This window comes from Echiichthys vipera, assembly GCF_963691815.1.
Source record: "Echiichthys vipera genome assembly, chromosome: 16".
Lineage (NCBI taxonomy): Eukaryota > Metazoa > Chordata > Actinopteri > Perciformes > Trachinidae > Echiichthys > Echiichthys vipera.
In genome coordinates, this window is record NC_139841.1 from 21910406 (window position 1) to 21937263 (window position 26858).

The following is a 26858-nucleotide window of genomic DNA, read 5'->3' on the forward strand; positions in this document are numbered from 1 at the left end:
GGCTGGTTTACCTGAGGATTATACTCCAATGGAAGTCAATTACAAAATGAAACCGTAGAAAGACCTGTAGGCCACAGGGATCTTTGTGTAAAACTGACACTTGGTAATAACATCAAGTTTCATTTGTTGTGGTTTTACATTTCTAATTTGCAATAAATTAATCTAACATTAGTGTCAAATTGATTCTAAGACAGACAGTGATAGTAGCATAAGTATTAGAGCTCTAGGTTTATGTAAAGTAACTTGTATTTTTAAAACTGCAGACTTTGTGGTGGTGAAAATTTTAAACCCTGTGGCTTCTCTGCAATGTACTGGAGGTATTTGGAATTTTAATCAACTGTTATTTTGTCTTAACCTTAGTGAACCTTTGTGTCTGCTTTGTGTTATGTGTTTGTCCCACAGTGACCTACATTTTGGGACGTCCATGGGGTTCATGCTGCCCAGCAGGTCCCTGACAAACAGGTTGTCAGCCTCTTCCCGACTCAGCCAGTTGTTGCAGGCGAAATAGAAGCGTAAATGGGGCCGGTTCATGTCGGTCACCACTACCCTGTCCAAGAACCAGCTGGCGTTCATCCCTGTGTTGTCGTGCTCGATCCTGGGGAGTCAACCATCATAGTGTGGACATGAATTCACCCTGCAGGTAATCCCAAATGAGTTTTCCACATCACACGCACCAATGCCTTTAATTTGTTTGAATTGCTCCAGTGGCAGATACCAAACAATGGAGACTATTGTTTTCAAGCACTGTGCCTCAGTCCTGGAAATATCGTGAATAACAAGATCAGAAATAGCCGTTTCAAAGCACATTGTTATTACGTATATGGATAAAACAACTTTTCAAGCACCAGAGTCGACATGTGAGTTCATGACAGACAGTAGAGAGAAACTGGAGGATTCAAACACAAAAGTTCCTTAGTTGGATTCAGACCAGATTTAATTTTTGTTGCACTAATCATATGGGAGTAGTTTGATGCCAATAATGGCCTTCTGCCCGCACTCACACAATTTAGAGAAAAAAACGGCCAAACAAGAGATTAATAGTGCCCGCCAGCTCTCACACAATTAATCCAGACAATCCCGAGAGGTTCACAGCACCAGCGGGACTCTGCCATGTCAAATATAGTTAGACGAGCATGTTAGTAGTCTCTCTGACTTTATAATATTCGCTACTACTTTATTGTTGTAATTTGAGCAAATGGTTAGATTCACACTCCCCTGGCAATGTCGTCAACAATATTCTAGAGGCATTCTTAACTTTGGACGTAATAGTAGTGGACGTAGACAAAGCAATCACAACTCATGGTACTAGTCTTTTCTGGAACATTCAACCATATCAATGATTTTTATCTGCAGATGGAGTTTGCTCAGTTATTATGGATCTAAATCGCAAGATCAGCATTATCAGTAGTAAAAGTGTGACAAAACATGCTAGTAATTGCACCTCCTTGAGCTGGGATTGTTTTGTCAAAAATGTAAAAGATGCTGGGGGGGAAAACCACCCTTCCAAAGTTCTTAATCTGAGCCTCAATACAGAATCTCTACTTTTTGCCATCTCTGACTGAATGTGTCCTGCTGCCTGTGGCGGCTGTGATGTAACTCAGCCTCCTCTGGAGTAAGACACTAACTCCCAACAGATGGGGCTTAACCTTCTGTCACTGGCTGAAATCCTTTGATGGCCAGCACCACAGCTGGAAAGTAAGTGAGAAATGTTCCTGTGTGATCCTCTCTGTAAGCTGCTGTTATCTTGTGTGAGGTATACTGAACTAAGAAGCATAAAGTGTGATTGTCAGTGACCTGTAGTTGTGCATTACGGGTATCTGTGGCAGCCATGGAAAGGGGAACTACAGTATTTATATTTATAAATGACATTATCCCAAAGCGCTATGGGCTCTTCTGTCACATTAAATGTGCTGAACAGTACCTCAGTTTCTTCAGAGGCCCCACGTTGTGTGTTTTGATACGGAAAACATCGGTCTTATTCTTCTCAAATGCAGTTCGGCTCCTGTAAATTGAGAAAACATTGAAAATGTCAGAACTTGGGAGAAAGATAATTTGAGGGTATTTGATGGATGTGAATGTGAATGTGTGTGTGTGTGTGTGTGTGTGTGTGTGTGTGTGTGTGTGTGTGTGTGTGTGTGTGTGTGCGTGTGTAACAGAAAAAGAGAGATGCTCTATTTGATCAACAAAGATTACAGAGCTTGAAGAAACGGTCCAGAGAGACGACTGAACTGAACTCTGGTACAGTAAATTACATTTCCTGACTGATACGGCTTAGGGAACTCTGGTGGTCTCATGACAGTTGTATAATGTGAAACCTCCTGAGGCTCGGTCATTTCAATGCTCCCTCCTCATGTACTTCGACCTCTCACAGACGAAATGAGCCAGTGTGCACAGAGGACCCCCCTCTGCCAACCACAGTGAATCAGACACCCTCTTTTCCATTAACAGAGAATACTCTGCCTTTGTCTCTGACCTACATCTCCATCTGTTCTCATCCCCCTGCAATATCCAACCCACAGACACTGCCAAGGCTCGTATAATTAAAGTGCACAGTGTCTTATACTGTAAAAAAAAAAAAAAAAAAACCTGCCAAGAATGAAATACTGTCCAACATATATAAATATATGGTTGTCCTTGTTCTCTGTTTCTGTGTAAATACACCTGTAAGACAATGATAGGGAGACACTGATTATATCAAAAGCAAACCCAATGCAAACCTTGGATTCCATGCAATTTGAATTTGTTTTAATCACAATGAATTTCCAAAGAGTTGCATTTTTAATCTGCCGCGATTTATTCAATCGGGCAAATATGCTTGGTGACATAGAAACCCTCCCTTACCTGTATCGTGTTATGAAGTTTTGAATCGATCATTACACAATACAGGCAGGACCTAATATATATCAGAGTAAGGTGAAACTCCTTTCTATGCAATATGTTTTAATATATGACAAAAGTGACTCATCAATGTCCATGTATGGTATTTCACCTGCTGAGCAACACTATGGCCACACAGCATGGAAATACTGAATACATAGCATGGTGATGCTGTCTAAAGTGGATGAATGAGACCACCACAAGGTGTGGGTGGCATGGTCAAGTGTGTCTTACAATGTTGGTATATCCTATACGCTCTACAGGTAACCCTATCTGTCAATCAATGTGTGCAGAGATAAAGGGAGCCTACTGCTGGTCTGCAGGTCCCCTGAGAGTCATTTGATCATCCATAGAAATGACATCGTGGTCTTCTTTCATTTGCCTCTGAATGGAAAAGAAGACCGGCCATGTCACATAGTTCCTCCTTACTCCAGATATTCTGTGTCCGACCTTTTTTTTTTTCCGACTGTATAGGGGAGAGATTCTTGCACCACAACTAAACCTTTGTGAACATGCGCTGCTTTAACGAACAGATCAAAGAGACGATCCTTTGTGTGCAAATAGATTTTGTCTTGGTTCATGGGCTCCACAGGCATCAGGTTAATGTTGAGCAAGAATGCTCCCCCATACAGTGTGTTATACACAATACAACTCAACACAAGGACAGAATCATTTATATCCTGTTTCAAACTGATGAGAAAATACCTCTTCTCTGTGCTGAAGGATCAGAAAGGAATAGAAAATGTTAAAAGTTAACAGTTGATATTGAAAAAGTATTAAACTAGCTAAGAGATACTATTTATGAAACAGTATGAAGTCCTCTAAGCGACACATGATACCTAATATGATAAATGAAATAACAAATCAGAGCAGAGCGAGTCATTGAGACCTGATTTACAGGGAGTTTACAGAGTTTTGCATATTTATCAAAGCATATTTTGGCTCAATGACATCAACGTAAGCCATTCTGAACTCACTTGCTTGCCAGGTGAACCTTGGGCGTGACACCAAAGTCTCCAAAAAGGGTGACAAACACATTAGCATCTGTCCCAGCTCCCTTCACATCACCAGTGACAGTGACCACCTCATACACTAAAAGAGAGGAGAGTGCAGATTAGACAGAGAAGGAGATATAAAAGACAAATGTGTGCCCCTTTGTTCATGTTGCAATAAAGATCACAAATCTGAAATAATGAGAGCACGTTTAGGGAATAAATTCAGCGAGGTCAAACAAGGACTTAATTAAAAAAGATAAAGGTAGAATAAAAGGACAAACACAAAGTCACATCCTCAGACAGTGTCCAATACTCTATGAACATCAGGAGCATTATGTTTCCCTCCACACACGGTTGCCAGGGAATTCAATGCGGCGAATCTGCAGCGAATCCATGTCTGGTGTGATACACCAGCCAAGCCTTTCTCACGTTTCACATATGTGTCTCTTCGTCTGACACAGCCACTGAGTTGATGGGAAGGTAAACAGCAGGAAAAGTCAGAAGTCATTAAAGTGGCACTGAAGGTGTTTTTCTATTGAGGAGGGGAAGTGAACACGCCGTATCTGAAGTCAATGACTGTTCACATTTTTGGCAATATTGGCCTGTCTATCCACCACACTGGTCCACACTAGAATGTCTCAACAACTGGATGTATTGCCATGATATTTGGTAGAGACAGCGATGGTTCACAGATGGTGCACATTTTTTTGGGGGGGTGGGGGTTAGATTTTTTTTTAGGGCTTTATTGTCTTTATGACAGAGCAGCTGGAGAACAACAGGAAAGGACAGAGAGGGGGAAATATATCAAACAAGGGGCCACTTGAGCTTTGAACCCGGGCAGCTGACAAGGACCCCTATATGGGGAGCATGCTCTACAAGGTGAGCTAGAGGTCGTCCAACTTTTGTGTTTTTTTGCATGAAATGTCTCAACAACTATTGGATGGATTGCCAGGATATTTGGCACAGACGTTCTTGTGTATCTCTAAATGAACTAATCACTTTAATGAGTTACAGACTTTTCAACTCGTGCCACCATCAGGACAAATTTCAGTTTATTGTTTAATTATCTTTTGGTTTATGGCAACATAGTACCTGCACAACTAATGAAATCCCCATAAGACAAAGCTTGCTTTGTGTTTGCATGCTTATATAACTCATGGGGAAGATCCATGTAATACATTATAGCTGCTTAACATTGGTACGTTAGCATCGTTAGCATTTAGCTCAAAGCACCACTGTGCCTATGTATAGCCTCAGAGCTGCTAGCATGGTTGTAGACTCTTAGTCTTGTAACATGATGTAACCTATGAGTGAGGCTATTGTTTACTTACAAACATGCATCATGGTCTGTACAATCAAATTGTATGAGTCACTTTTTTACTCAACGGTGCAACGGGCTGACAAATGACTCATCAAATTAGTTGCAACTCCTAACACACAAACAAGGAGTCTGCATTTTTTTGGAGAGGATTTTGAAAGTCACACCTGTGTTTGAGTTACAATAACAACATTAAATCTTCAGTAGGAGATTAGTCAGTGACCGGCGGTTGCTTGTTACTCAATAGCTGGGCCTATCCACTGGTAATTCTATAGTCCTGCTGCATTACTGCACGTAAACGTCTCTTTCCTGTGGTTATGTAAAATAGACTGGAAGGTGTGGAACACTTTCTGCCACTTCGGGTCAAACTCACTGGCCACTTAATAAGGTACACCTTGGTAGTACCAGGTTGGACCCTGTTTTGTCTTTGGAAGAGCTTTAATGCCTCATGGCAAAGATTTAACAGGGTGCTGGAAACATTCCTTAGAGATTTTGGTCCATATTAACATGATAGCATTCCACCACATGCCAAAGGTGCTCTATTGGATTGAGATTCAGTGACTGTGGCGGCCGTTTGAGAACAGTAAACGCATTGTCACTGTCCATCACCTTAATCACCTTTCTTCCTTATTTTGGTGCTCGGTTTAAACTTCAGCAGATTGTCTTGACCAGGTCTACATACCTACATACGGCGGATGACGAGCAGTTGAACAGTTGTACCTAATAAAGTGGCTCTTGATCCATCAAGGAACGCATCAAGGAAACGGAAGTAGAGGATAGAGGATAGAGGACACAGACAGATTACGTAAGCGTCCAAGAGAGGCAGCGACCAGATAAAGAGCAATTTGACCAAAGTCGATTCCGATAAGGACACGGATATCTAATTAACAGTCAGCAGAGCTATTAAAGCCGGATTAAAGAGAAAGAAAGACACCTGATAAAATCAGACGGACAGTGGCCTGGTAAAACTGAGCCTCGATAAACTCCTTGAAGTGTCAGGGACTTAAGTGAGCCACTGCGGTAAGAAAGACATGTACACAGGCATGTTTCACTGCTACTGCTGCTAAATAATAATACTTGCTGTTTTTTCATTACCTGCACAAAGATCAGGAGCTGAAAGCATCTTCACTTTGATTATTTACTTGATGGTAGCAATTATCTGGCAGTGAATATACTGAAATGTTGCATTTGCAGCACTCTATCTGTCAACAAACTAGGGGGAAAGGGGTATACGAAGCTTTTAGGTTCAGATGTTTTTGTGGCTTTGTGCAATTTTCTCATTCAAAGCACCTTTGAATAGAGCTGAGTGCTGCACTTTCCAAACGCTCCTTTATGGCAACCCTGTCTCATACAAGTTGCATTTTTATACTATCGATTTGTTTTGCCAAATATGTTTCCTAAGAAAGAACTTAGGAAGATGTTAGGGTTCACACTCTGAGTCCAGTGTGGTTGGTTTTTGGCAACAAAAGCACTTAAATTAAGCAAAGAATGTGGTTTTGTTTTAAAGTTAATACAGAAAACACCTTCTGTGTCGTACTTCAACTCACTGCCCCCACACAACTGGGTAACTCAGAAACAAGGCCACATTTAAGTTATATAGTAAAAAGAACCATCATTAGTAGCTGTGCTATTCAGTTCTACTTAATATTGTCACATATACAAGTAGTTTTTAGGCTGTTACATCTTTTCTTTACCTAGAAATCACCTTGGAGTCCCCTTCTCCCTCTGTTTACCCCATTTCAAAACCTCTGGCTCCCGGCCCTGCCTTTGGCCCCGGTGGTTCTCCCAGCCCCAGAGAGTGGGACGGCACCCAGCACCTGTCTGCCCCCGAGCTTCTGTTTGGCTCTATTCATGTGGAACATAACTGAGCTTTCACCCAAGAACAATCACAGAGGGATTCCCTCAGGATGCTCCTGCTCAGGGCTGAAGGGGACTGCAGGGAACCTGTAGTCAATATTTGACCAGTTGGGAACCTCCAACAGGTAAATACATACGTTATGTAACTGAGACTTACCTGAAATAGATGTGTGGCTTCTCTGTCTGCTCTACATGTCAAATCCTTACCTTTCTTTTTGTAGTACTCATCCTCATATCCATCAGATGACTCTGTGTGGTAGTTCAGCAGCTCATTCTGGTAGATTGCCCCAAAGTCCACCTGTTTATTTTTAGATTTTTTCCCCTTTTTCTTTTTGTCTTCGTCACTGTCCGCTGATCCCTTCTTTGCCTTCTTCTTCTTCTTTTTCTTTGAGTCCTCCTCCTCTTCCTGCTCCTCAATCAAGGGCTCCTCATCGCCATCATTGTGAGACTTCTTCTTCTTCTTTCCATCCTTCGACTTCTTATCCTTGGATCCCATCTCCTCCTCTCCCTCTGGATTCTCTGTGGAGGATTTCTTCTTCTTTTTCTTCTTTTCCTCCTTTGCTCCCTCAGTCACTTCCTCTTTGAGCTTCTCTGATTTCTCCTTTTTGGAATTGGCCGTGGGGTCATTATTGTTCTGCTCACCCTCTTCCGCTTCATTTTCAATCACAGCACCAGCTTCAGCATCATCATCTGGTTTCTCTCTCTTCTTTTTCTCCTTTACTTTTTCACCCACTTTTTTCTTCTTCTCTTTCTCCGGGGCCTCCTGATTCTCAGAGCTCGCTGCACTCTTGTGTTTCTTCCGACTCTTATCTCCTTTTGTGGTGTCCCCGCGGGTCACTCCGTTGCTCCTCTCCTTTAAATTTGGCTCTGTTTCCTCCACTTCGTCATCAACTTCTTCGGTTTCTTCTGAAGCTGTGGATTTTTTCTGTTTCGACGGCATCTTTTATTCATCCACTTCCCTGGCTTTTAGTTTCGTAAGTGCTGCCTTCAGTTTCTAATAGTGTAAGACAATTCATTTGACCCTTGGCTGCAGAGATGTCCCGGGATCGTGGGGTTCCAAGCAGCATCGGTGTGTGCGGCCGCGGGTAGACTCAGGACATGCAGAGGGTGCAGTGGTTACCTGGACGTCTCCTACCTGGGCAGTTTATGGCTATATGACTAACACTCACTACTCATGAAAAATTACTGTCACTTCAGCACTCACGTGACCCATGGGAGAAAGCCCTGTGAAAAAGGAGCCTTGCACAGAGAACTTATCCTCTTTGCCACGGCATTCTCCATTATTCATGGTGTTAGGATCGCTTTACGGGCCGGGGGCGTCTCGCTTTTACCTGCACTCACACGCACGCAGACAGATAGACAGACAGACACATGCTCAAACACACACAAACTATCCTTCCCTTACAACTACTCCTCTTTATTTATTCTGATCGATCAAAGCGTAGCGATGTGTATAAATCACATTTAATTAAAAGAAACGAGTCGCTGGTAACATACTGACTGGATCTAAAGATTTACCATGGATGAGTAAGCATCCATGAAGCCATGATGTAGTTATTTCATGGCTGGTTTCAGACAAACGTCAGTGTCCAATTAGAGGAACAGTCCAGCACTTTGAAAATATCCTTTTTTGCTTTATTGCTGAGTTAGATTGATAGAGATTGATACTAAAGTTCTGTCCAGTGCAGCTATTCTTTACAGTTACAACTTCCTTTAAGGGTACATGACAGTGCTATATTCTCTGGAGAAGTAACTACTAATTTTTCATGAGTAGTGGGTCCTGAGATAACTTTTGCCATGATATGACACTGTAAATAAAATTGAATCGAAAATGTAGCTGTATTTAAATTAAGTTGCACCAAGTATTTGATAAAAGTGTGAGATAGATGCTGCATTGTCCTTCCTTTTCACCAAAAATATAATGAATTCATATACTGAGACAAGATTAATCTGAAATCGTAGTTCAGTAAAAAGCTCACTTAAGTAATTAGTCAGAACCTAAATATCTTGGACATTTCATTCCTCCTGTAGATTTTCAAGACAACTTAATGTAAGACTAGTCAATGTGTCAAGTAGTAGGGAAAAGCAGTGCTTTGAACTTATAGATAATCAATTAATTAGCAGTATACAGTACTTGCTTTACAGTGGGAAAAAAGGGGTGGAAATGCAAAGCAAACTTCTCCAGTCTTCAGCTACACTGCTTTAATGACAACACAAATGCCTCTATGGAAATGCTTGTTGCCGTTTCACCACAGTGGCTGGCCTGGCGCACACATCTGCACCTACAAGCCAAAATCATCCCATTAGCCGTATTGCTGCCACCTGACACCTGATAATGTAGGCATCAAGGGCAAGGGCAGAGTTTGGTCATATTGATCTTTCAACATCACATTACCCGCCCTACGGATGACAGCAGAGAGTCAGACCTCATTTGACCCAGTGCACTGAGAAATTCATTTCAATTTTATTTATAGTGCCAAATCATAACAAAAGTTATATAAGGACACTTTACAAACTAGGTAAAGACCACACTCTATGACTTATTTATGATTTACATAGACCCAACAACAGAAATCATACCCCTAATATAAAAGACCAAATGCTACTAACATTACATCATTCCTAACTCATCACATATAACATTCATGATTTTATTATTCTGTGAGACCACCAACCTGGGCTATTAGCTATATTATTATGGCTATATACTGTATTTTGTTAACTATTTAAAATGTGTATCCGTGTTATTAAAACTATTTCCACTGTATTATCCATTCATTTAACTATTTATACATAACTTTAAGCAAACTACTATAGCCATTTCAACTGTTACTTTCAAGCTAACGTTAACTATTTCAACTGTATTATTATTCAGTCATTTTAACCATTTCTCCAATACTTTAAAAAAGCTTGCTATTTCCACTGTTTATCCATAATTTTAGCAAACTAACGTTACTCAATATTCTATCCACCAATGTTACTTTTAACGTTAACGTTAGCTAATTACATTAACTGTTTCTCTATTTGAGCTGTTACTTTTAGCTAACTAACATTAGCCAACGTACTTTTGCAAACTATTTCCACCGTTAAGTCATGGCTATCAGCTTACTTTAACTTTTTGAACAGTTTATCCATTACTTTTAGGAAACTAACTTAAGTTAGTCCAACAGTTTATCATAATTTTAGCTAACTACCGTTACTCAATACTTTATCCATCAACGGTAACGTTATTTACCCATGACTGTTGGCAAACTAACGTTACGTCAGCTATTTGTTGCTTTTGGCTAACGTTAACTATTTTAACAGTTTATCCATTACAGAGATTAATTAGTTCAACCGCTGATCCCTTCTTTGCCTTCTTCTTTTTCTTTTTCTTTGAGTCCTCCTCCTCTTCCTGCTCCTCATCGCCATCATTGTGAGACTTCTTCTTCTTCTTTCCATCCTTTGACTTCTTATCCTTGGATCCCATCTCCTCCTCTGCCTCTGGATTCTCTGTGGAGGATTTCTTCTTCTTTTTCTTCTTTTCCTCCTTTGCTCCCTCAGTCACTTCCTCTTTGAGCTTCTCTGATTTCTCCTTTTTGGAATTCATTTAACTATTTATACATAACTTTAAGCAAACTACTATAGCCATTTCAACTTACTTACTTTCAAGCTAACGTTAACTATTTCAACTGTATTATTATTCAGTCATTTTAACCATTTCTCCATAACTTTAAACAAGCTTGCTATTTCCACTGTTTATCCATAATTTTAGCAAACTAACGTTACTCAACATTTTATACACCAATGTTACTTTTAACGTTAACGTTAGCTAATTACATTAACTGTTTCCCTATTTGAGCTGTTACTTTTAGCTAACTAACATTAGCCAACGTACTTTTGCAAACTATTTCAACCGTTCATTCATGACTTTCAGCTTACTTTAACTTTTTGAACAGTTTATCCATAACTTTTAGGAAACTAACTTTAATTAGTTCAACAGTTTATCATCATTTTAGCTAACTACCGTTACTCAATACATTATCTATCAACGTTAACGTTATTTACCCATGACTGTTAGCAAACTAACGTAACCTCAGCTATTTCAGCTGTAACTTTTAGCTAACGTTAACTATTTTAACAGTTTATTCATTACTTTTAGCAAAGAGTAATTAGTTAAACCATTTATCCATTACAGAGATTAATTAGTTCAACCATTTAACCCATTACTTTTGGCTAACTACTAACTGTTTGTTTATTACTTTTAACTATTAATCCATTTAGCAAGCTAGCTATTCCAACTGTTACTTTTAGCTAAAGTTAACTATTTTAACAGCTTATCCATTACTTTTAGCAAAGAGTAATTAGTTAAACCATTTATCCATTACAGAGATTAATTAGTTCAACAGTTTATCATCATTTTAGCTAACTAACGTTACTCAATACTTTATCCATCAACGTTAACGTTATTTACCCATGACTGTTAGCAAACTGACGTAACCTCAGCTATTTCAGCTGTTACTTTTAGCTAAAGTTAACTATTTTAACAGTTTATCCATTACTTTTAGCAGAGAGTAAATAGTTCAGCCATTTATCCATTACAGAGATTAATTAGTTCAACCGTTTATCCATTACTTTAGGCTAACTACTAACTGTTTATTTATTACTTTTAACTATTAATCCATTTAGCAAGCTAGCTATTCCAACTGTTACTTTAAGCTAACCATGTATTTTATCCATAACGTTTAGCTATGACTTTTCCCCATTATGCTACTTCTGTCAAGCACAGCAAACATCAACAATCTTACCTTAAGAACAAAGTTGGACCCATTCCAGTTTGATTAAAGGACACATGGGGAACTGAGGATGCTACTGAAGACCAACACAGGACAATGTTGTGATGTGATGTGATTTGCTGTATTCATTGAATGTGGTGTTTATTGTATCTGGTGAGACCAAAGATGATTTTCTGGCCTAGGCTGGACAATAAAGTTCTAAATCCATCTAAAATCTAACATGGCTTTAAAAATATGTAATCCAGCTGTCATCATAAAACTATAAATGCGCTTCACTAATGTTTCTAATCATATATCTATCTATTTTTATGTTTTAACTGGATTCATTTAGCTTGTCTTGTGCCATCAGGGTAGGGACTATCAACAGCACAACATCCTTTGCAGAGTCAATGAGAGGACACTGACACCACTCACTGCTTAATAATTGAGGTGTTGACCGAAGACGATAAACCTGTAAACGAGGTTAACTGGTCTGAAATGAGACAGTCAAACTAGCATCTCATGTACTTTCTTGTCCCAACAAGCACCGCATTGTGGTTAGCAGCACAAAAGCAGGTTAACATATATATGCTTATTAAGAATTACTTTATTAATCCCGCAAGGGGAAATTCAATTTTTCATTCTGTTATTATACATGTTACACAGGCCTAAAATACACACACATGCACAAACATGGCCTATATACATGCAATTAATGGAGAGATGTCAGAGCAAGGGGGTTCGATGCCTTGCTCAACAGCACCTCAGCAGTGCCCAGGAGATGAACTGACACCTCTCCAGCCACCAGTCCTCGCTCCATTCACGGTCCACACAGGGACTCGAATCGGTGACCCCCCGGTTCCCAGCCGTGTCACCTGTGGACTGAGCTACTGCCGCCATAATTCATGAAATGTATTCTTTTGTTTTATATATATATATATTATATATATGTACACACACACCAATAAAGAATCCGTAAACATAAGTGAGAAAATCCAAACAAGTTTATTTACAAACACAATATCTTTATAAAGAATGATCCAGAGTCAGTTAAGAAGCACTGTGTTATCACCTCCATTCAGGACACACACCAGTTCCCTTCCTTTTCCATTCTTGATCCAGTTGTGTCTGTGCAACAATGGTCAAGCCAAAACATTTTTGGTGTTCATATTTGCTGAACTAATATCGCTTGTGCATAAACACAAAAAGGGTCTGTATAAATGATTAAAGAAACATACAACTTATTAGCGATGATGTCCTTCAAATACATAAAAAATGGAATGGAGAAATGCACAGCGGAGCATGAACAGAGGAGTGACAAAATACTATTTTACAGTCTCTTAAAACACTTTGCAGTGTACAACAAAATAAGCCGTAAAAGCCTACACAGCTTGCCATTGCTTTAATGCACAATGCTTACAAACTAAATGTTCACAGTTCAAGGGGGAAGGTGAAGTAACAGTAGTAATAAAAGTGTCATAGCACTTCACGAAAGGGCAGCAACCATCTTTGTTCGTGCAACTTTAAATCAATAAGAACTCTATCCACTATTATACAAGTCAACAAATTCATTCATCTTTCTGTGAAAAGGTTCATGTGTATATATCTCCGAAAGCACTGTGAGCTCCTGTGGAGGCTTAAGTGTAAACATAGTTCAGTGATCATTGAAGCAGGCACACACAAAGCCAAGTATAGAGTAAAGTCATGCAGAGCATTACATGAGTATGAATGGAGTTTGCAGGGCGTACGACTTTGCCTATTCCAATAGAATATAAGCTGAGAACCGCACTTTAGTTTCTATACCTTAGAGAGTCCTAAATGTCTTTTGATTCAAGAGACAAACTAAGATGTAGTTTGAAGTTAACGTATTTGTTGATAAGCAAAACACATGGGCGCGTTGCATATCATATAGAGGGGTTTGATATCTCATAAGGCAGCATGGCTTAAGACATGAATGACAACGAGAGGCTGGGTCGCTCAACAGTACTACGAACTGTGTTGCTTTACAAATTGGACGGCCTTGAAAGTCAACGTTTTGCTCAGGTGGTGTCATTTCATCATCTGGCGTTTGTCCAAAATCATGACAAGCCAATAAAAGAAAAGGAAAACAAAATATCCTACACCCTTCTTTCACCAGAAATATCAGAGGGAATTTAAGACAGGAGAAAGAAGGCCACTGAAAACAGGCCTTTTCCAATAGTGTCTTTAAAATATTCACCCAGTGAATCTGGTGAATAGGAAATAGGTTACAAAAGTAGACAATTGGATGTTACAATTTTTTTTCTCATCTTTTTCAAATATTAGCTTAATATCAAGGTTCAGGTTTCGTTTTACACAAACATTAAAAGCTGCCACACCCACAGAGTGTCCAGGATAAAGAGAGGAGACAGGGGGGGATGAGGGGGGCACAAAGAGACACCCACTGCGGCCCATTTCAGCGTAAATATCTGTGCAATGTTGAGTAGAAAACAACACCTCTGTACAGCAGTGCCACTAGAAAACTTCACAGAAACAACATCACTATGAAGACCACTTTTCACATTAAAAACAAGCATCCTATGGTCAAGAGACTTGGAGATAACCACCGTGATTCGACTGGCTAAGTAAACAACTTAAGGTATACATTGAAAACAAAGAAGTATGTTGGCAATTAAAGCAAGCAACCTTCACTGTGTTGTAGAATAAGTGAGAGCAAAGAAGTGTATGCTCTGAAGGCCAACGCTCTTTTTACACAGAGAGGAAATAGTGAAGTGTCTCACTGGCTAAAATAAAACACAACAGGTAAACCTGATTCAAATTAAAAGGTAAACCACATTAAAGCAGAAGACTGAGGGATCACGTGCATGGCCCCGTGTGTACGTTGATGATCCCACGAGTATGCATGTGAAGGAAGTTGAAAATTTCATTGGGCATCGCATGGAATCCTGGCCGTGGCTTGACGTTGTCATAGTAGTGGTGAGTGATGAAGATGCCGGAGGGGTTCATAGGAAACGCCCAGAAACCGTAGAGGTGGACTTCCTCGCACATCTCTAAGGCGGCAGTCACGAGCATCAGGCCACTGCTGACCCGTTTGGCCCGGACGCCCTGCACCGCCCAGAAACGCTGCACGTTGAGCAGGTACTGCGGGTGGAAGAAGAACACACCTCTCTGGGAGTCGAAGTCATCCAGCATGTACTTGACTCTGAACGAAACATCTGTGTTGCGGGTGTTGTAGAAGGCGGGAAGCACCACTGAGGAGTTCTCGTAATTCTGGAGGACTTCGAAAAACGGTCGCCGCCATTTCTCCAGCTTCTGAAATCTGCAGAGGAAGCGAAAAAAAACTTGAGCTGACAAAAGCCAAAAGAGAAGGAGACAATAAACAGATTAAGAGAAAGAAAGAAAGAGAGACATGGGCCTGATTTCTCGCTCAGACCAATATTTACAGTACCTCTCGGTTATAATGCTCGGATTTATTGTCACCAGATCTGTTTTAGTGCCAACATCAGCTGAGTACTTCTCATTGATGGGTGGGATGTTGCACCTGCAAAAAAGAAAGCACACGTCCACTGATAAAATATTTGACTTGACACAAACTAGGCATGCTGGTGAGCTACACAATCGATCATATAATAACTGTGATCAGGAGTTCTTGGCTTCTACAATAAATCAGCAATTGTACAATCAAAGCCACCTCAACTAGGCAAGGCAGGCCTGTCAAGCCTTGAATTTCTCCACATGTTGAAACAGGGTGACTGGAAGCTCTTTTGGCACTGTTATAAGTCCAAGTTGAATTCATGCAATAACAGCAATAACAAACTGTGAAGGATTATATCCTGTATACCTAAACACAAAATCTGCGGAGTCAATTTCCTTTCCACATTTGGTGTTCTTGATGATGCCGCCATTTCCAATCACAGCGCATTTCTTGTACTGTGATTTGGAATACGGCATATCCTGCATGAAACAGAAATGTTTTGTTAAATTCAGACAATAAGCATTGTGGGCTCTTCAAATCAAATGGATTCAATGGTCATGAGGAACATAACAACACCCATAAGCAGGTGATGAACTCACATCAGGGAACATATTGAAGACTTCAGAGGTGATGGGAAGAATACCACTGGTGTCCACCTCGTACCTCAGCTTGGTCCCTGCAGGAGTGTTCCTCTTGGTGGTGAACAGAAAGGAAGGAGCATTGCAGCAGCGAGACAGCGACATCCTTCAGGAGGACACCAGAGGAAGGAGGGAGTTAGTTTATACTTCATACCAAATCAAGACCAAAACTAGCCTAACCCTTGTGTTGTGTTGATATTGGCTTTGTTTAGGGACCCACAGACCCTGCTTCTGTACACAAATAGTAATTTTCCAGTCTTGTGAAAACCCCATATGTTACATTAAGAAGTATTTAAGTAGTGACCCATCCCTTTGCCACACAAAAGGTGACCATATATGCATTAACACATATTCTTTTCACATATAATTTAAGATAGAGGAAAGTACAGTATGTTATCCTACATAATGACGCTATTTATGTTTGAAGTGGAGTAGCCCCCCAAAAGAGCCTAACTCCCCGTTTGACCTCGCATGAACAAACTCCATTATTATAAATCAAAATAGACTTATTTAGCAGGCTAGTCTTGTGCCAACCGAGGGGTAATGGATTAATGTACAAGATTTGCATTTCCGTCTGAGGCTGAGTAATGCTTACTTGAAGTTGTTAGTCTCCTCCTTGTTCTGGTCCCACTTACACACCTGCAGGTTTCGCCATCTCTCAAACAGGTCTGAGGTTTTCACCCTGGCAGACAGGCAGAGAGACTTGTGGAATGAGGAAGGATACCCATGGCCATGTATTTTCCGATTAATGTTTCTACAAGGGTAGTAAATTGAAGAAACACTATAAAAATGACTCAAAAAGACAAACAAGGGGGGGAGAAGAATGTCAGTGGTTACTGTGCGATGGCTCTACCGACACCACTGGATGGACTAAGACAGCGGCTTCATCAAGCATGTCTGTAAATAGCTGTCCTTGAGCTGACATTTCCTTTGAGATGATTGGGAGATGTGAGTTGCTCTGGGAGGCAGAGTGGCACCATTACTTGTGACAGCAGCTCTTATGTGCCACATGGCCCTTCATCAAATGCCCAGAATGAGTTTGACATTAAAGTTTGGCAGCCTGAGGGACACGCACAAAAGGTCACTGGACAATGCTCACATTCATACAACAGGAAACGTGCTGCCCAAATTGCTGCGAGCACAGCTGGCTCATTGAGGAGTGTAGAGAATCTATGCATTCATCTGCTCCATAATGTGATAATGTGCTTTTTTTTGTGTTTTGCAGCTACACTGATAATAAAAGATGGGAGTGATAACCTTCCACTGTAAAATGTTGGCGATAAAATGGATGTAATGTGACAAGATAATAGCATTGTTCTCGCCTTTTGTTTTTTCGTATTTGTGAGGATTTGCAGTGGCCAACTTGGCGTTTACGGTTTGTGAGATAACCACAGTGTCCGGGATTTTATCGCTTAACGATTGTTAAAAATATTCATATGCTCAAGGGTAATCAACATGTCATAATGAACATGTTAGCATTCGGACGTTAGCATTTGGCTCATATTGATTCTGTGCCTACTGTAAGCCTTGCTAAGTTGAGCCTTGCCTTGCTATATTCTCTCTTCTAGTCCTTTTTAGATGTCTGAGGAGAATCCTCCGGTCTCATAATGACCTCAAATATAAAAGGATATTCACATTCTTTATATTATACTTTGAGCTGTGATTTAGGACTGTGTGTTTCCTCTAACAAAGCATATTTAGAAACTTAACATTATACATCAGGTGGTGAATTTTCTCCCACCCCAAGTGCTTGAGGATTACCTAAGGGGAAAAAAAGATGTTATTCTAAACAAGTTTATCGTACGCAGCTGTGGTCTACATTATAATAAACACTCACATTGTCAAGACTTTGACGTCCATAATCTCCTGTCTGAGCTCCCTGCATGCAGTGGAGTTGTACTCATATGAGCCATCATAGTTTTCCAGATACCTGGAGGGACAGACACAGTCATCTTCGGCCTAAACCTCTCCCCACACAAGAGAATCAACAGAATTAACAAAAAAAACGGTGGAGATAAAATGCTATAAAACAGTGTGTTCACACAATAAAGAAAATATAGCTTACATTTACTACAAAATGTCTTAAATAAGTGTGGGATGACAAATGACAGAAGTGATGCAACGGATTTCAGGCATCATAAACAGGCTTGTAACAGACGCTTTATTGGACACTTGCACCAGATTCTATTGCATCTTAGTCTAAACCAATGAGAAACACTAACTGAACCTCTCATATTTTATTGGCATATTGGTGATAATGACAACTTGCATGTTTTAAGTCTGATATCCTGTGATTTAAATGTACATTTATTCATTTAGAAAGGGAACAGGGGTTGATTCCAGTGCATGGCTTGGTGGTTTAGTGTAGTTTCTGGTGGATATGAGTATGAGAGTGTCTGGGTTTTCGGTGAGGCAGTGCAATATGTTTGTATATTTATATAATTAAAGTTATAAGTGATATTTTGCTGTTTATCAGTTGTACTGGAAATGCCATGACATTTTATATATTTTGATATGATATAAACTGGTGTAATTTTGGGGGGAATTTAACATTTTCATCTAGAGCTAAATATCCTGACAACTCTATTTTATACATTTGACAAAATGTTTCTGCAGATTGAGTTGAAAGGATTGTAAAATGCATATCAAAGTGTCACTAAGTTGCCATTTATCTTTGCACTGATGCCCTAATTTCTTGCAGCACAAAGTTGTGTTTAAGTGCAATAAGAGTGCAGTCTGGGCAAAATGTGTGTTTGTGTTTTGGGGCGAAATGGGGAAGAAGGAAGATAGATTTTTTATAACTGCACTTTGTTGAATCATTTCAGGAGTAGATGGATGTGTATAAACTTGCTGGTGGAGTGGTTCAGTTTGATCATTAAATTAGATGTTTCCGATATAATTTCTAATGTGCTTTTCAGAGTATGTACGTTAAAGCGAGATTATGTAACTTCTCATTCCTTAAAGGGGAACCCAAAAAACAAAATTCACCCCTTGGTCTGACTTTGCATGTTGATGTTGAGCGATGCTGTCTTACTGACATTAATGTGTGTGTTTGCTGACTTAATTACTCTTTCTATAACTGTGCTCCTGTTACACTATAGTTTAGCACGTTAGCATCTTTAAAGCAGCTGATCATCTTGGAAAATTAAGGCAGATTCAATGAACCAATATCTTGGAAGTACCACTTGTGGCCACAGAGGGTGCTGTTTTGCAAAAGTCACATAGTCTCGCTTTTTGTTAATCAGTTAAAATATCTTTCTCTTGGTGGGTTACAGATCTGTTACAGATCAAAATGTTGCTTGATTTTTCCCAAATTCTGAACTCAAATTGATTAAAATCAAAATACTAAAACAAATAGATATTAGTATATCACTATCATATAGAGAAAAGAACACTAACTCGTAGTACAATGTCCCTAAAATAAGGGATTCAAATTAAGGCTAATTTGAAAAAAGCCTTTTAAATGTTTTAAGCTTGTGTGCAAATACCACATTGTTTTCTTTGTCCTTCCTACACAGACATGAGGCCATAAACAGGCACTAAAATGTGAGAAATGTATAATATATTTTTACATCAGCCAAATGATTTTGTTCAATTGTCAATAGTCTTATCCCCAAAGGGTTTCTCTCTTTAGCGCTGATCTATATTTTTCCTTTTAGGTTTGGGCAGAAGGCCACAGAACTGACGGGCATCTCTCTGTGGCTGCATTTAGATAAACTTGCTTTATATCAATTATATGGATCGATACACCTAATGTAATGTTTAACTTGAATTGAAATCAAAGGATACCCCTCCTGATGTACATCGGTGTCTTAAAATGCTCTAAATGTCGTTGAACATTTTTTTAATGTACATGTACAATGCTTGACGGGAGAGTGGCGGGATTCAATGCCAAGATGGCAGCAACTGCGGTGTGCATTTGCAAGATGAAGGTTGGCTTTGGTCACATCAGATCGATAAGATGGTGTGTGGGTTTTGGAAGATGGATAATATTGCAGAATATTACCTGAGGCTGTGGAGGTTAATGAGGCGAGTTGAACAAAACCAAATTATAAAAATAAAAGAACACAATAAGCAGTACGATGAGGCGATGCGTTAAAGGAACAAGGCGCTTGGATGAAATCGTACAAATAAAGAACAATGAAACTGGTTGTCTACATCCACCTGATGATGCAGTGTATTTCTGAGGTTTAACTGAGAAGAGCGTTTGTTTTTTTTAATATATATCTGACACTTGAATTCATGCTTGTTTTAGCTAAGATGATGAAACCTTTGCAAGTGTTCTCTGTTCAGTTCTAAAAGCAAGACAGCAAATCACTTGATGGGATGAATTTCATCTCATGTGGCATCTTAGGTTAATCGTATAATGCTGGTTCAAAACCAATCCAGGATCAGAACAACTAACCAGCATATTACCCAAGATACTGACATCTATTGATTAGTGCAACTTGAATTTGGCGTTTTTGGGGAGAAAACAAATCTGGCACCTTTCTGTCTTAGGCCCTGTTTAAACGACAACGCTCACGGGGGAAAACATCAAAATATTTTGTCAGATGTGCCTTTCATTTAGACGGCGACTGCGTTTTTGGGGCTAAAGAACGCAAGAAAGTGAAACCACCCTCCAGAGTGGAAATCTTAATATTGCTCCACTGCTGCGTTTCCGTCTAAAGGGTTTAAAACCCAAAAGTGTGCTCTGATCTGCTCACGCTGGCTCTCAGCGCGTACGCGTTTAAGTAACATCCATGTGCAGTACAGGCAAACAACTACAAACATGTCGGACTATTTACATCACTTGGACGTCCAAGTTGCCTGGGTGGGAGCCTGCAGATCCCTGTCACACTGTATGGCTTCCTGACTCTCTGCTACCAGGGAGAGAAGTAGAGGGATGTTTCTACGCAAGCTCTTGGTGGTGTTGTGTGGCAGTGCTTCACAGTACCACCTGGTGGCTTGACGTGCATACTAAATTTCCCTCAAAGACGCTTCTCTAAACCCGTAATAAATAGTGAGAACGCAACGCCACTTCTGCGTTTCCTGCCCAGATCGTCGTCATCTAAACAGGGCCTTAAAATTAAAGAGGAAAAGGGGGTAAATCCAGGTCGCAGAGAGAGACAATGCAGATGTGAGAAGGGACAGGGGGAGCACAGAGAAGTGTCCACACTATGTACATGGCATACACACAGAGCTGTGCAGAACACATGAGACACAGATTGAGGAGGACAAGGCATTCGGAGATGGGTGCTGGATGGGACACAGACGTACGGGGAGAAGCCAGTACATCAACAGGAGACCGTGGTTCAACCAGCTTCTGAAGGGGGGGGGTGGGGATCTGGGGTCGAGGTGGACGGGATCAGACAACATGCAAGAGCAAATCTGAAGTGCAACCACCACTGAAAAAATATGAGAGTTTATACCTTTCAGAGTAATGAAAAAGAAAGAGGCATTCTTGGGTTTCTGTGAAAGTACTAAAAATGCCTTCAGACTGGCCTACCTTTTTTTTTTCTTCTTAATATCGGCTAGGCAGGGTGTGACTATTATGGAGATCTGTGAATCTGGCTGAAAATTCTGACGGAAACATCTGTCAACATGCAGACAGGTTTAGTTAGAGTTAGAGATAAATATGTGTTGTAGTCCTGTGACATCACCACCCCTGCTAACCTCCTGAACTTGAAGATTTCAAAACAAGTAGAGCAAAAAAAAGTGTACATGTCCTGTAGCTGGTATTAGCTCTAAAGCATCTGAGTAGACTGCTGTGCGTAACAGCGGCCCAGTTTGCAAATGCAAGACTGGGTCGACACTATAATGTATTCGAAACTTATGTTCCCTTTTAGCTTTCTCTCTCTCTCTCTCTCTCTCTCTCTCTCTCTCTCTCTCTCTCTCTCTCTCTCTCTCTCTCTCTCTCTCTCTCTCTCTCTCTCTCTCTCTCTCTCTCTCTCTCTCTCTCTCTCTCTCTCTCTCTCTCTCTCTCTCTCTCTCTCTCTCTCTCTCTCTCTCTCTCTCTCTCTCTCTCTCACTCCCTTTCTCAGAGGTGTTGTGCAGTCAGTCACGCTGGAAAGGTACCTTTTCCTTCCATTTCTGGCAGGCCTCAGAGGTCCATCATCAGAGAAATTAACGGGACCGGTCCAATTTCCTGTCTCGTCCCCTTTGAGGCGGTTAAACTGTTGCGCACTAGTAAGAAAATGAGTAAGTTTATTTTGGGATTTATTGTCCTTTCTGTGCAAATGTCAAACACATACAACCAAACCATGTGTTCAGCCACATAACTCAAATTTGCACATCCATACGCACACAGACACACACACACACACACACACACACACACACACATATATACAATAAGGGGGGACCGGCTTTTTGGCTCAAGAAAAACAAGTCAAGGTATGACACCAAACATGGTAAGAATGAATTTTCGGTTGATGACTTCATGGTTTGAATGGTCCATTTATGCTCTGCTGGGCTGTTGCCATTATTGTGAGTGTGATTGAAATATTCACACAATGCTCGCAATATTGGCCTGCAGGAGAATTTAGACCTTATTTTTAGACAGATGTTACTTTTAAAAGGTAATGTCTTCAGGAAAGATCACGACTTGGGTACGCTTTACACATGAAAGTGACTAAAAGACCTCATCAATTTTCACTAAAACCATCACAGTGAGTTCGTCAGAGGAGGCCATTTGGGGCAGGCGGTTCATAGTATTCTAACACATTTTAGACACATGAGGGGCATGGTGTGTTCAGAGCCTGTTTACGGTATGGTAATCACAATCTTTTGGGGTTTAGTCTCCTTAATAGAGAAATAGAAGTAGTCGAATCTGCTCCGGCGGATATGTCTGGCCCCTCGCCCGTACAGACAGATTTCCAGCCTGCCAGATCCAGGGGAAGCCGATCACAATCGTTTATCAAATAGAAATAAACATCATCTTGATTAAGGAAATTGTCATGGAACAGAAATAAACTATACCAGACTTTGGGTACACAAGGGATCAATTCATTTTTGATTTTGGTCTTTTGGGTTTATAATAAGTATCCTTTAAAGACTAATCACATTCAATACATCCAAATATCCATGGGTGCACAACCTCTCTTGTTATCTAATGATTATTATGCATGTATTCATGTGTGACTCATTTCTGAGAGTGCTCTGTGGGCGTTGTGCTGAATTCAGCAGAGAAACTGAGCCCTCCTGGGTGCAGTATGGGGTCGAGCATTCATCATCGGGGACTCTTGTCAATACTGATCTACAGATATTCTCATTCTCTGAGTGCCACTTCAACGCCTCCATAACACTCTGTAACCCGCTGTAGAACAGAACACTATAATCAGAAAGATGTCCTTGCCTCCGTTTAGGATGTGTGCCTAAAAGATTACAGCTGTTATACAGAAAGGCTAATCAATCCAGCATCATTCAGTTTATTATACCACAGAATGGGATCATTACCTAAACACTATGCCCATTAAAGCTTGACTGGATCAATATCACATAATACAAAATATTTTCCTATATTATGGCTACCTAGTCGATCTCATTTGACTACCTCTGACTCACCGATCAATCCAGTGTCTTCACTTCAAACATTAAGAGTCCATTTATCTCCTATTGACTCAATTATGAGCACAGTCCAGACAGTAATCTAAGCATTAGATCAGGCAAACAACAAGCACAAAGCTCTGTGGCACTAACAGGCTCTGATTCTGCCCTTGAGCGTTGTTAATGGGACTTGAGAGCAGGAAGGACTTTTATATACTATTGGATTATGTGACTTGGGTGGTTTTTAGGTAAGGCCTGGTATATTGACTCAGGCGCCCCTTTATTATGTCCAGGGCTGTTTCCTACAACAACTAAGGGCTCTTTAAGATGGGTTCAAACTTGAATGTCCTTATCAAAACAGGAAATATAATGCTGTTATTTCTGAAAGCCGGTGTGAGCTCCTCTTAATATTATTCTTGTTTCCTATTCTTGCATTATCTTTTAACAGGGAACCACTTCTGTAAATGGTTTAACCGCTGTGTATTAATAATTATGAACTAGCGGTTCCGTGTGCTGCTATGTGACTTAATCGATATATCCTTTTACAGCCCTGAAAAAAGCACAGAAAGCTGCTCAGAATCATGGAGACGCAACCCAGATACATAATGCATTGAGAAGGGCTCATAAACAGTCACATTTACAGAATTCAACTATTTACTGTAAAGTTAACCATTTTTGATCATAGTAATCGTTTAAGGCATTAATCAAGCAGAATGCCAAACATTTGTTGGTTTCAGCTCCTCAAAACTATGAGAATGTTCTGCTTTTCTCTTTTTTTTATATTTTTAAATTTAATTTCTTTTTGGTTTTGGACTGCGAGTCAGAGATGTCACCTTGACCGTGCTACTCTTTCTAGCTGAGAGTATTTTTAGATATCACCCTCTTTCAAGTCACACAGAGTTGAAAGTTACTATGTCTTCATTAACAGAAGTGTGTCACTCTGATCGTTTAACAAGCTTCGTTCTTGAATCTGCACTGCCATTTTACAATCCTACATTCTACTATGTTTCATCTTAATGTGAGTGAAGGCGGGCAGCGAGCTGATCCATGTGACACTATAATGTGACTCCATTGAAATTCAATGGCCCCAACAATGTTCATGACTTGTTTGCTTTTACAGGCGTCCTCAGAGAAGAGCCCTTTGCCCTTTGCTCACGTGGGATCGACGTTTAGCCCTGCACAAAGTGAGCTGGTTTACAATTGATGAAAGGGTTACTCCCTAAGTGTTCTCCTTATTTAAGCACCCAAATGTCTCCTCTGCCACTGTTCTAACCTAGATGGTAATTTGCAAAGATGTTTTTTTCTGTGATGCCCTGTGATGAAGAGTGCACAATAAAAAATCTGCCAGAATGTTTAGCAGGAAAAGAGGCTGGGTGTGGTCGAACCCATGTGGACAACGACTTCTGGTTGTTTACGCTTGGAGAGATGTCATAAGATGACGTCTTCGCCCTCTCTCTCTGCATCATGCACACACACACGCATGCAAACACAGTCATCACTCCCTCTCAGTCTCTCACTCTCGCCGTCTCCTTCCTCTCTCTCCCCCACTTGCACTGAGGTGTGTGTGCAGACAGACTGTAGCAAAATGGCTGCCGCTGCATGAGCCCACTGGTTTCGGTTGTGTTGCTTGTTCCCTCCTCTCTCCTAATAGAGGAGCACAGGCGAAGGAAAGAGTGTGTGTCGGGTCTGAATTCATGCATCTTACCAGAGGTCGGAATGCCATGAATTTACAATATCATCAGACCAGCCCAGCAGGGTGGCAGGGGAGGGGTTAGCTGTGGGGGAGCTTTCAGATTGCAGCACATATATGCTTGCTTTGAAGTTCACATATATGGGTTGTCTGTAAAATATCTGGAGGTGGGGATAAAGTTTTCAGATTGTTCCTTTGGTTTGGAGTGAGATTTGGTGATCTTTGCAAGATCTTTTTTAACCACCTAAAGATAAAACATCCCAGCTTCTCAGCATCTGCTCGTCTCACACTGAAATTTGTCTCAGGATGTAAAGAAAAGAGGCCCGCAATTCAGCGGACAAATTGGTCTTTAAATGGGGGTTAGTTAGTGCAAAAGAGGACTTCCGACCAGGTCAAGAACCCACATCAGGGAGACAGATACTGTTGCTGAGGTATTATGAAACACGGCTCTGCAGTGGTTGTGTGTGCACTGAGTGCAGCCTGGTTAAATGATTTATTTAACAGGGACCGATAAGAAATACACATCATCTTTACAGTGTTAATATCATCATCAGCTCGAATAGCTTTCAGTAGCATTATGATAATCTGATGCCTCTGGAAGATGTAGGCTACGACCAGTCAAGAAGGCTGAAACAGAAAATCAAATAAAGATCTTTGGGAGGAAAATAAGGAAAGGGAAAACATTACCATACACAGCTCGATCACTGTGTATGGTATGAATGTGATGCTTCGTTTTCAGAAAAGATCAACAAAAATATATCCAATGGAGATTGTTTCTATGCCACTGAGGGGGAAAAAAGATGGATGGTTAATTGCTATTGTTCTTTTCAGCCATGAAAGCTCGTTTCCCCCCATGCGCCCTGACATGTAGCTCATACTCCCATTTATACTGAACAACTGATTATCATTCATTAGTTATTTTGTCACCATTCAGTTATGAAGTGAGAAATAAGGCTCACACAAATGAATGCATGCCTTTAGGTTTAATATTAACCTTACAGTGCGGAGGCTACACCTCTAATAAACAGCAAGGCCTGCGACTACACAGAGAAAACTGACACTTACCTCTTAACGTAGTTTTTCCCATAGAGAATCTGTTGCAATAGTGTGACGAGTCCAAATGCGCAAATGAATATAAAACAAAGAGACCTATTGCCGAGTATATCTTTACCCGACGATGGGTCGGCGTATCCCATTCTTCGGCGCAGCATCCAGGGCTGATGGTGACACCCGCTTAGGTGTCTCTCTCCGCTGCATTCAGGACCAGGAGCTCAGGGGTCGTGTATACCCGCTGGACAGGACATTGTCCATCACCTTTCTAGGCTATTGTACTGCTCTCGTGCCGCAGCATCACTGCTGTTGGATGACAAGCATCGCAATGTATCGACAGTTGTGGATAAAAATTGCAAATTATCAATGGCCCTTTGTCCACTTCTGCCAAAATAATAACTATATCTTTATATTCTGCAAACAGAAAGGTGTAGAAACATGAAACGTACCGCAGGAAATTGTGGATTCGTGTCGGATATCGTGCGCTTCTCCTCTCGGCGAGGCGCAGTGGCTCGGTCGGATGCGAGCAATGCAGATTATAAAAAAAAGAACGCGCTCAGAGGGTTATTTCCCCCGTGAATACCGAAATGTTAAATCAAATAAAGCCAAGGGGTTCGCGATGTTTTTCTTTCGATTATGCTACCGATGCGAGCTGCGACAGAAAAAACAACAACACATCCTCCACGCTTCATCCCAAA

The 26858-nt window shown here is 40.6% G+C and overlaps 2 protein-coding genes across 5 annotated transcripts in view; both read right to left on the reverse strand.

The window, feature by feature from the left end:
• Positions 1–7987, reverse strand: part of loxhd1a (lipoxygenase homology PLAT domains 1a) — a gene marked incomplete at both ends in the record, with an annotated part of 28824 nt that extends 20837 nt beyond the window's left edge. The window contains 5 exons of the mRNA XM_083929971.1: positions 411–595; positions 1922–2002; positions 3583–3594; positions 3855–3969; positions 7255–7987. Coding sequence (XP_083786097.1) covers positions 411–595; positions 1922–2002; positions 3583–3594; positions 3855–3969; positions 7255–7987 — 1126 coding nt within the window. The remainder of the gene's footprint in view (positions 1–410; positions 596–1921; positions 2003–3582; positions 3595–3854; positions 3970–7254) is intronic.
• A 4954-nt stretch (positions 7988–12941) lies between these two features.
• st8sia5 (ST8 alpha-N-acetyl-neuraminide alpha-2,8-sialyltransferase 5) lies at positions 12942–26834 on the reverse strand. Of its 4 annotated transcripts, none has more exons than XM_083929321.1 (10): positions 26610–26834; positions 26176–26463; positions 21951–22058; positions 21382–21468; positions 17731–17823; positions 16489–16575; positions 15855–15999; positions 15622–15734; positions 15229–15321; positions 12942–15099 (listed from the first exon to the last, which is right to left on the reverse strand). In XM_083929321.1, the coding sequence occupies exons 2-10, from the start codon at positions 26319–26321 to the stop codon at positions 14637–14639; spliced, it is 1335 nt and encodes a 444-aa protein (XP_083785447.1). In that variant the 5' UTR covers positions 26322–26463; positions 26610–26834; the 3' UTR covers positions 12942–14636. The 4 variants fall into 4 exon arrangements, with proteins under 4 accessions (XP_083785447.1, XP_083785448.1, XP_083785446.1 ...); XM_083929322.1 differs by having other exon boundaries at positions 26176–26466; XM_083929320.1 differs by having other exon boundaries at positions 26176–26834.
• Positions 26835–26858: the final 24 nt, after the last annotated feature.